Source organism: Narcine bancroftii, chromosome 2 (assembly GCF_036971445.1).
Source record: "Narcine bancroftii isolate sNarBan1 chromosome 2, sNarBan1.hap1, whole genome shotgun sequence".
In the NCBI taxonomy this organism is placed as follows: Eukaryota; Metazoa; Chordata; class Chondrichthyes; order Torpediniformes; family Narcinidae; genus Narcine; species Narcine bancroftii.
Window position 1 is genome coordinate 173,861,881 of NC_091470.1, and position 11,151 is coordinate 173,873,031.

The 11,151-nt window shown below is 44.3% G+C and overlaps 1 protein-coding gene across 7 annotated transcripts in view; it reads right to left on the reverse strand.

Moving 5' to 3' along the window:
- Positions 1 to 11,151, reverse strand: part of hspg2 (heparan sulfate proteoglycan 2) — a 556,383-nt gene that overhangs the window by 201,329 nt on the left and 343,903 nt on the right. For all 7 annotated transcript variants that reach the window (XM_069919165.1, XM_069919159.1, XM_069919161.1 and 4 more), the window contains 2 exons: positions 4,586 to 4,686; positions 2,760 to 2,940 (listed from right to left, as the gene is read on the reverse strand). In XM_069919165.1, coding sequence (XP_069775266.1) covers positions 2,760 to 2,940; positions 4,586 to 4,686 — 282 coding nt within the window. The remainder of the gene's footprint in view (positions 1 to 2,759; positions 2,941 to 4,585; positions 4,687 to 11,151) is intronic.

Below are 11,151 nucleotides of genomic sequence, written 5' to 3' on the forward strand. Positions count from 1 at the left end.
TTCACCGTGTATCCTTTTAGCATGAGTAACAGCTATGCTTTAAAAAAGGTTTCACTTGTAAGACAGAAATTCGGCTGAAAAGTGTCTTAATCTCATCACACAGCATCAATTAGTAATAGCAAGGTTTATATAACACTGTTTTGAACTTCTTGCGGGAATACGATCAAACGCATTGGTTGAGATAACTAATCATATTCCCGCCAGCAACTTATTTATATAAATAAGTGAAGGACTTAAGTTGTCCTTCGATAGAACAACAAGAACTGTTCCATAAACCATATCTGCTGAATGCTTTAATGAATCAATCTCTGGAAAACTCTGCAGCTTCTCCCTTGAGTAAATTGTTGGAAGCAAGATAACTTTTATTGCTAATCAACTCTGCCATTTGGCTGACTTTAACAAATATGGAGTCAGCATTTTAGGCAATAGCAACCTTGGATTGACTGATCAGATGTGCGTGACTTTTAGCACAGATAAAGGTCATTCACTGGGCATTCAATAGGAAGGAAAAGACAAACTTTGAAAGGAGGCTAGCAAATTATATTAAAAAGGATACCAAATTCTTTTTGTTAAGTAAATGAAGAGTAAAAACGAGGCACGAGTAGGTATAGGACTGACAGAACATGACACTAGGAGACAGAAGCCGCTTTCAGGTGCTCGGACTCAGATAATGCGCCAGAAAACGGGGAGTGCAGCTGGGTCGTTCAGGTGGCCGCGGAGAAGATGCCTTTCTGTCACCGGAACGTGCCGGCTGAAGGATAGCCGCGTTCGAGGGAACGCCGGCTCCTGTGGACTGTGGCCGTAGTCCCACTGCTGCTTTCAGGTACAACGGGGGATTCTCCGAACTGAAGAATATAGGCATTTTCATGTGGCCAATTGCCCCGCTTGTAAAGCTGCATATTTTGGCACAGGAGGCGCCTGTGAGGCAAACTTTGTAACCCTCCTCTGAGAGGGATAATTGCCGTAGCACAGTGGCCTCCCCAGCCATCTGAATACAGCCGACTGACACCTCCACTCCCAGCAGCCCCTTCCCCCGGCGCAGGACATCAAGGCAGGGGCAGCTGGCGTGGGCTGTCAGCGCGGGGATGTCCCGCCCACAGCCCGATATCAGTCCCCAAACTGTTTGTTGACAACAACATGGGAGAAGAAATATTTACCATCTCCAACAACAGTATTATCAACTCCTGTATAAATTAATCACTTCAATGACTGGTGAAATCTTGTCACCTACTTAGTCCAGTTTTCTGGATCACACACAATAAACCTTGCTTTAAACTTGAATAATTTTTCCATAAGTGTTAAAGTGTCCATGATTAGTCAAATGGTTGATAATTCTCTCAGAAGCATGAAATGGTTTGACTGGTTTTTGCCACTCACGATTACTCTGGCATTTTATTGTCAGAAGAAATAAACCTCACACCATTGAAATACAAACCAAGACTAGGACCCACTGATGCCATACGCACATTGGTGGAAGAAATGACTGGGGCAAGACCCTGTCTGCACTCCCTTGAGTAAATTGTTGGAAGCAAGATAACTTTTATTGCTAATCAACTCTGCCATTTGGCTGACTTTAACAAATATGGAGTCAGCATTTTAGGCAATAACAACCTTGGATTGACTGATCAGATGTGCGTGACTTTTAGCACAGGTAAAGGTCATTCACTGGGCATTCACTAGGAAAAACTCACAGTAAATGATAGAGAAACTCAGGCCGTCTCGCAGCGTGCACTGGGTGGGGGGGGGGGGGGTGCGGATGATACATGAATGATCTTTCAGGCCTTCAAGGTACAAGCACAAAACAGACAGGACTGAATAAAGACAGAAAGAAAGGAGGAAAGGGGAGAATTGATCTTGGCTCTGTGAAAGGAGACAGAAGGAAAAGGGGAAAGAGAGAGAGGGGGAGAGTGTCAGAACTAGAGAAAAGGAGACAGGGGGATGAAGATGGTGGTGAATGGAAACCAGGAAAGTTGATGTTAATGCCATCCATTCGGATGTTCACTTTGTAATCATCTGAGCTTCAGAGTAAAGCAAGGTAGATGCAAATTCAGATCTGAAAATGAGTCAAGGTGAAGAATAAGGTGAAAAAAAAACGTTCATTCTTTGAGAGGAAAGAACTTTTCTCACTGGTCCTGCATAACGACAGGAACCTTAAGCCCAAATTAGATGCAGACACCACCCAGGAGATTATCTGGCTCCTTGTGGAGGTCCATTCATTGCCCCTGTGTCTGGAACCAAGCTCCCTCTTTTACAGGAACAAAAGGGTGACTTACAACACTGTTCACCCAGAGCACAGGCAGGGTAAATGAATACTTGGGTCGCTGAATATTAAATGCTGGTGGAACACTGCTGGTCTTGCAGTGTCCAAATGAGGTAAAGATATATGTTTTGAGTGTTTGCCTTTCTTCAAGGTATAAGCAAAAAGGCTTAACCTAATACTTCAGAACAAAGTCTGTGAATGAATGTTTCCAAATAAATTCTTATTATTTTACCTGTAATTAAATTCAATCACCATAAACTTTAACTTGCTGCATCAAGGCTAGATTACATAAAAGGGATTAATGGTAATCTGGATCAGAAAGGCTTCATCCTGAAGCTGCAGGTGAAGAAATCAGCTGTAACGTTCAGAAAGCAAAGAGTGAAGGAACAGGCAGAGAGAGATGTTCCAAGTGCTGTACTGTGGCAGATCAAAGGGCCTGGGGGAAGGTGGTGGGATGCCATGCACACCCTGACATTAAGGAAAGGTGTAGACCATGTACCTGGTATGTGCAGGACAGCTGATCCTTCATCCATGGCAAACATGTTGGAGCCCGTGCAGACGTAAACTCCAGCATCCTCCAGACGGACATTGCGGATGGTCAAGATTCCATTAAAGTCCACCGCTGTGTTTGGCAGTTTACCTCCAAGTTGACGGGTCCACACCAATGTGTAAGCTGGGGACTAGAGATCAAAAGAACTTCCATCGTCACATGTTCCCTTTGGAAGTTGGCAGTTGTCAACCAAATACTGGTGTGAAAACAATAGTTTTGCAAAAAAAAACGTTCATCAAATTAAGCCCTTAAACATTCTGTGAAATTGCAAAGTTAGGTCCACTGCGGCTCAGTGGACAACATTCTTGCTGCATGACTCAGACAAGCATGTGTCCCCAGGACCTAGCAGATTTATCTCACATTGCCACTTAGGGTTCAGGGAGACCAGCCTTCCATGAGATCACCCTACCCCACCCACCCCATTCTCCTAAATTTCAACCAGTACAAGCCAAGAGCTGTCAAACACTCCTCAAATGGTAACCCTTTCATTCCCTGAAACCTCCTCTGAACCCTCTCCAACATCAGCACATCCTTTCTTAAATGAGGAGCCCAAAACTACTCACTGTACTCCTTCCCTAGATAAAAAATCCACTGCTGTTCACCACACTAGATGTAACTAAGAACATGGTTTACACCTGAACATGGGAAGATGCTCCTCTTTAACTGTTGTACATGTCATAATTTAACTTTGATGATATAACTGAAAGTCTTTACAGTATTATGTGCAAGTAATCCATCATGAATGGAACATAAGAAATAGGAGCAGGAGTCGGCCATTCGGCCTGTCGAGTCATTCAGTGAGATCAGGGCTGATCTGATGACAGGCTCATCCTGCCTTTTCCCCATATCCCTTAATTCCCCTACTATGTAAAAATTTAACTTAATGTAGACATAGAGCACAGTAACAGGTTATTTCGGTTCACAAGTCCATGCCACCCAATTAACCTACACATGCGGAAGGTTTTGAAGGGTGGGATGAAACTGGAGACCCCGAGGAAACACAGGGAGAATGCACAAACTCCTTACAGACAGCGCAGGATTAGAATCCTGTCACTTTAAAGGTGCTGCGCTAACCGCTACGCCAACAGTTCCGCTCCTACCTTGTCGTTAATCAATCCAACCCCATCTTTACTGAGGCTCACTCCACTGCCTCAATGGGCAGCAAATTGGGAAAAAAAAAACACTTCCTCCTCATCTCCATCTGAAATCTAAGCTGTTGATGAGGCTGCACCTAGACAAATGTGAGCAGTTCAGGTCACCCAGTTGTAGGAAGGATATCAGGTGGTTGAAAAGGGTTCAGAGGAGATTCACCAGGATGTTTTCTGGGACTGGAGTGCTGGAGTTATAGGGAATTTAGGCTATCAGTGTGAGTGAGACATGGTGGTTCATAAAATGAGGAGCATGTATAAAGTGAATGCTCACAGTCCTTTTCTTTCCCTGAACTGGAAGGCATCAGTTTAAGATGGGAGGGAAGTGATTTGAAAAGGATATGAGAGGCAACTTTTTCACTCAGAGTGTGGTCCGTATCTGGAATGAGCTGCTAAAGAAAACCATGGAAGCAGGAAGGATTTTGACATACAAAAAACATTTGGACAAATATATGGATGGGAGCAAATGGGACTAGCCCAGAACACATGGTTCACTAGCACAAAGGGGTCAGGCCGAGGGGCCAGTCCATGCTGTATGACTCCATTTCGAAGACGAATGTTTTGAAAGCAAGAAGAGTCGCATTGAAAGTACGCCAGACTTCCGAATGTAATCAGTGTCTTGTTTACCTGACTCTTTGCTGTGCAGATAAAGCTGACAGTGCTTCCAGCTCTCATAGTCTGTGTCTTTGGCTCTTCAACAGTCACGGTTATGGCTTTAAAAGAGGGCACTGTGGAGGGAAGAGGTCCATTTAGCTGGCAAACAAGAAATTTGCAGATCCTGGGGCCTATATGTCACCTACAGAATTGATAGGGCTTCCCCCATCACCTCTCAGCTCGTTTCTCCTCCCTCCCGCGTGTATCCACCAGTAAGCCTGTGTTCCTTCCTTCCCCTCCTCCAACACATCCCCCATCTCATCTTCTTAATCGCGCACACCTGAATAAAGTCTCAGGCCTGAAATGCCAACTGCCTTTTTCTCTCCATGGATGCTGTATGACGTGCTGAGTTTCCCAGCACCTTTGTCTACGAACATAGATATATCTGCAGGTTTTTAATCAAGCAACACGTTAAAAGCCCAATCCCAGATGGCAAAGAATGGAAAGTTCCAATGATGGGAAAATCCAGAACCTGGGGCCATGGTTTGAGGATAATAGGCAAACCTTTTAGGACCGAGATGAGGAGGAATTTCTTTACCCAGAGGGTGGTGAATCTGTGGAATTCATTGCCACAGAGGGCAGTAGAGGCAGGTTCATTGAATATATTTAAGAGGAAATTAGATATATTTCTTCAGTATAAGGGAATTAGGGGTTACGGAGAGAAGGCGGGGACGGGGTACTGAACTTTAAGATCAGCCATGATCTCATTGAATGGCGGAGCAGGCTTGAAGGGCCGAATGACCTACTGCTGCTCCTATCTTCTATGTTTCTATGTTTCTAAGATGAAAAAGGAGGAAATTATAGAGTGACAATATATTGTCCCTGATTATAAATGGGAGAGGAATTTCTGGTGAGACCTCACATGGAGAATTGTTGTGGGCACCTTATTCGAGGAAAGAGATGCTGGTATTGGAGAGGGTTCAGAGAAAATTTACTAGAATGATACCAGGCTAAGGAGGGGCTTGTTCCTTACATTACCGGGAGTCACAGCTCAATGCATCTGCTGCCGATGTAGTCCTCGAGGTCATCATTAAGAGTGGTCTGAGTCAGAATGGTAAGGCTTTGGCTTAGTGTGTCAGAAGGAAAATGTCAAGATAATTATGGGGGATTTTAACATGAAAGGGGATTGGGAAAGTCAGGAAGGTTCTGGATCTCAGGAAAGAGAGTTTGTAAAATTCCTACGGGATGGCTTTTTGGAGCAGCTTTTCGATAAGCTCACCAGGCGGTCAGTGGTTTTGGACTGGGTGATGTGTAATGAACCTAAGGGAATTAAAGGTAATGGAACCCTTAGGAAGAAGTGATCATAATATGACTGAGTTCAGTTTCAAAGTTGAAAAGGAAAAGCTGATATCAGGTGTGTCAATATTTCAGGGGAACAAAGGGAATTACAGTGGGATGAGAGAGGAACCGGCCCAGGTTGACTGGAAAAGTAAGATAGAAGGAGGGACGGCAGAACAGAATTGGATGATATTTCTACAAGAAATAAGGAAAGTGCAAGATAGACATGGTACAAATGTGGCTTCGGCCAGAACAAGAAAGAGGTGAGAATTATAATAAAAGGGTTAGTTGCAGGTACATTTATTTTGTAACATCAGACAGTAGCATTGGTGGTCTGCATCTAGGATTTGTGTTGTACTTGGATTGCCAGATGAGTAGACCCTGGGAGACTAGCAGCCTCCCACAGGACTACATCTGCACCAGGTGCGTTGATATGCAACTCCTTAAGGACCATGTTAGGGATCTGGAGCTGCAGCTTGATAACCTTCGGTTAATTAGGGAAAGTGAGGAGATGATTGATATAGAGAGATAGTAGGGAGCACTTCTGCGACAGTCCTCCTCAGAAACTGGTACTGTTGGAGAGGTTGACCTGACAGAGGCTCTGGCACTGTGCACGATGCCGTGGTCAAGAGAGAAAGGAGAAATGCAGTGGTAGTAGGGGATTCCATAGTGAGGAGAACAGGCAAGAAATTCTGTGAACCTGATAGGGATATCTGGCCAATGTGTTGCCTTCCTGGCGCCAGGGTACAGGATGTCTCGGGTTGGGTCCAGAATATTCTCAGGGGAGAGGGCGAAGAGCCAGAGGACTTGGTACATGTTGGTACCAGTGACAAAGATTGAATAAGCGAGGAGGTCCTGAAGGAAGTTGACAGGGAGTGGGGATGCAAGTTAAGAAGCAGGACCTCCAGGGTGGTGATCTCAAGGATTGCTGCCCGTGCCACTGGCGTATGAAGGCAAGAATAAAGCAGATGAATGCGTGGCTAGGAGACTGGTGCAGGGCAAAGGCTTTAAATTCTTGGATCACTGGGATCTATTTTGGGGGAAGGCATGACCTTTACAAAAAGGATGGGATTCACCTGAACTCAAAGGGTCCCAACGTCCTGGCGGGGATGTTTAATATAGCTAATAGGGAGGGTTTAAACTAAGGTGGTAGGGGGAGGGAAACCAGGATGTAGGGCCGAGAAAGAGGAAAATAGAAAAAAAAGTTAAAGATAATGTGCTGCAAGGAGGACAAAAAGGACAGGCAGGTGAAAAGATGGGATAATTTGCTGTACAATAGAAACACAGCAACATCGGTAAAAGTTATTGGTCTAAGGGCACTGGACTTAAATGGATGGAGCATTAAGAATAAACTAGATAACCTAGTTGTTCAGCTACAGATTAAAAGATATGACATTGTGGCCGTCACTGAGACATGGTTTAATGATGGATGTGATTGGGAGCTGAATGTCCAGTGTGGAGGAAAGATAGGTAGGTAGGTAGAGGGGGTGACGTGGCCCTGATTGGAAGCAATGATATTAAATCACTAGAAAGATCGTGTTATATGGCGAGCTCTCCACTGGCCACCGTGACAGAGGTGCACCAAAGAAAAGGTACAAGGACTGCCTAAAGAAATCTCTTGGTGCCTGCCACATTGACTACCGCCAGTGGGCTGATATCGCCTCAAACCGTGCATCTTGGCGCCTCACAGTTTTGCGGGCAGCAACCTCCTTTGAAGAAGACCGCAGAGCCCACCTCACTGACAAAAGGCAAAGGAGGAAAAACCCAACACCCAACCCCAACCAACCAACCAATTTTCCCCTGCAGCCACTGCAACCGTGTCTGCCTGTCCCGCATCGGACTTGTCAGCCACAAACGAGCCTGGAGCTGACGTGGACTTTTACCCCCTCCATAAATCTTCGTCTGCGAAGCCAAGCCAAAGACAGAAAGATGGGATATAGAGTCAGAAATGGTAGAATCCTTATGGGTTGAGCAAGAATAAAAGGACCCTAATAACAATTATACACAGGCCCCCAAAAAGCAACTACAAGTTACAGCTGGAGATAGAAAAAGTGTGTCAGAAGGAAAATGTCAAGATAATTATGGGGGATTTTAACATGAAAGGGGATTGGGAAAGTCAGGAAGGTTCTGGATCTCAGGAAAGAGAGTTTGTAAAATTCCTACGGGATGGCTTTTTGGAGCAGCTTTTCGATAAGCTCACCAGGCGGTCAGTGGTTTTGGACTGGGTGATGTGTAATGAACCTAAGGGAATTAAAGGTAATGGAACCCTTAGGAAGAAGTGATCATAATATGACTGAGTTCAGTTTCAAAGTTGAAAAGGAAAAGCTGATATCAGGTGTGTCAATATTTCAGGGGAACAAAGGGAATTACAGTGGGATGAGAGAGGAACGGGCCCCGGTTGACTGGAAAAGTAAGATAGAAGGAGGGACGGCAGAACAGAATTGGATGATATTTCTACAAGAAATGAGGAAAGTGCAAGATAGACATATTCAAGAAAAAGAAAAAAATTATGAATGGAAAAATGGTAAAAATGTGGCTAACGAGAGGTTAAGGCTAAAATAAAAGCAAAAGAGAGGGCAGACATGGAAGAAAAAACTAGTGGGAAAACAGAGGACTGGGAAAATGTTTAAAAACTTACAGTCATTTGGAAAGAAAAGATGAATTTTGAAAGGAACTTGGCAAATAACATTCAAAAGGATATATTTTTTTAAATATATAAAAAGTAAGAGACTGGAGATTATAATGGGTAACAGGGAGACGGCAGAGGAACTAAATGAGGATTTTGTGTTAGTCTTCACTGAGGAAGGCAATAGCAATGTACCTGATAATCAGAGGTATCAGGGAATAGAATTAGGTACAGTCAGGATTACTAGAGATAAATAAGTCTCCTGGACCTGGTTCTGCAGGAGGTGATTTTAGAGATTAGGCATTGGGAATGATATTCCAGGAATCAATAGACTCTGGCATGGTTCTGGAGGACTGGAAGGTTGCAAATGTAGTTCCGCTGTTTAAAAAAGGAGGGAGGCAGAAAAAGAAAATTTCAGGCCTATTAGTCTGACATCGGTAGTTGGAAAGTTATTGGAGATGATTCTCAAGGGCGCGGTTATGAAATACCTTGAGGTGCACGACATGATAGGTCCAACCCAGCATGGGTTCATGAAGGGAAGATCCTGCCTGGTCAACCTATTGGAATTTTTTGAGGAAGTCTCAAGTCGGATGAACAAGGGAGAGGCTGTGGATGTTGTATATTTGGATTTCAAAAGGTCTTTGATAAGATGCCGCATAAGAGGCTGGTTCATAAGATGAGAGCTAAGGAATTACAGGAAAGATGGATGGAGCACTGGCTGATAGGCAGGAAGCAAAGGGCAGGAATAAACAGATCCTGTTCTGGTTGGTTGCTGGTTACTAGTGGTGTCCGCAGGGGGTCGGTGTGGGAGCTGCTTCTTTTTACAATGTACATTGATGATTTAGATTATGGATTAAATGGTTTTGTGGCCAAGTTTTCAGATGAAACCAGTGGGAAGTGTTGAAGAAATTGAAAGGATGCAGAGGCTTGGACAGTTTAGGAGAGTGGGCAAAGAAATTGTAGATGAGATACAATGTTGAGAAATGTACATTTTGGAAGAGGAAAGAAACAGGCAGATTATTATTTGGATGGGGAGCAATGTCAAAATTCAAAAGTGCAAAGGGAGTTGGGGGTCCTCGTGCAGGATACCCTAAAAGTTGGATCAGCAGTAAAGAAAGTGAATGCCATGTTGGCGTTCATTTCAAGGGGAATAGTGTATAAGAGTAACGAGGTGTTGATGAGGCTCCATGGGGCACTGGTGAGACCTCATTTGGAGAACTAGGTGCAGTTTTGGGCCCCTTATCTTAGAAGGGATGTAATGATGTTGGAGAGAGTTCAGACAAGATTTACCAGGATGATTCCTGGAATACAAGGGCTAACATCTGAGGAGAGTTTAGCAGCTCTGACTGTATTCATTGGAGTAAAAAAGATCTCATAGAAACATTTTGAATGGTGAAAGGATTGGACAGAGTAGATGTGAATAAGATGTTTCCCTTGGTGGATGAATCCAGGACAAGAGGGCACAGTCTTAGAATTAGAAGGTACCCATTTAAAACAGATGAGGAGAAAGTTCTTTAGCCAGAGGTTCATGGATTTGTGGAATTCATTGCCGCATAGAGCTGTGGAGGCCGGATCATCGGAGGAGTTTAAGATGGAGGTTGATAGGTATCTAATTAGTCAGGGTGTCAAGGGATATGGGGGAGAAGGCCGTAAATTGGAACTAGATGGGAAAATGGTTTAGCTCATGGTGGAGTGGCAGAACAGACTCAATGGGCCGAATGGCCTACTTTTGTTCTTGTGAGCTTTTGAAAGGGTTAACCTGTGAGAAATGATTGTCGGCTCTTGGACTGTACTCGTTGGAGTATAGAAGGATGAGGGGGGGACCTCAAAGACATTTTGAGTGCTGAAAGGTTTGGACAGAGTCAATGTGGCAAGGATGTTTCCCAAGGAAGTCAGGATAAAAGGGTGTCAATTTATAATAGAGGTGCGGAAAGATTTGAGTGAGAGGGACATGAGTCTGAGGAACAGGTGACTGTGGAAGCAAGGTTGTTGGGTGTCTTTAAGGTAGAGATTGACAGGTACTTGATTAGTCAGGGCATCAAGGGTTAAGGGGAGAAAGCCGGGGAGGGGGGCCAAGTGGGAGGATGGATCAGCTCATGATTAGAATGGCGGAGCGGAATCGATGGGCCGATAGACCTCCCTCTGCTCCTATAACTTGTGAATAGTTTCTAACTTAGAGAAGATGCTTTGAATCTTCCCTGAGTTTGCCAGCTAAGAGGTCTTGAAATGGAGTGGGGCGTTAGGAGATCGGTGGGGGCTAGTCCTTTAAACTTTAAAATCGACCCTGAGTCATATTGGCAGCCAGTGAAGGGAGGCAAGAATAGGGGCCATAGGGTCCCTCTTGCTGGTACCTGTCCGGAGCCTGGCTGCAGCATTCTGAACCAGTTGTAGACGGGATAATGACGACTGACTGATTCCCGTATATAGAGAGTAGTCTAAATGGGAGAAAATGAGGCTGTGGATAACTTTCGCGAGGTTTTTCAGTGACAGGAATGATTTGATTTTTGTCAATAGTGCGGAATTGGAAAAAGCTAGCTTTTACTACTGCATTGACTTGACTGTCAAACTTGAAGGTGGAATTGAATATTATGCCAAGGGATTTGTATGTTCTCCCATTGTCTGTGCGAGTTTCCTC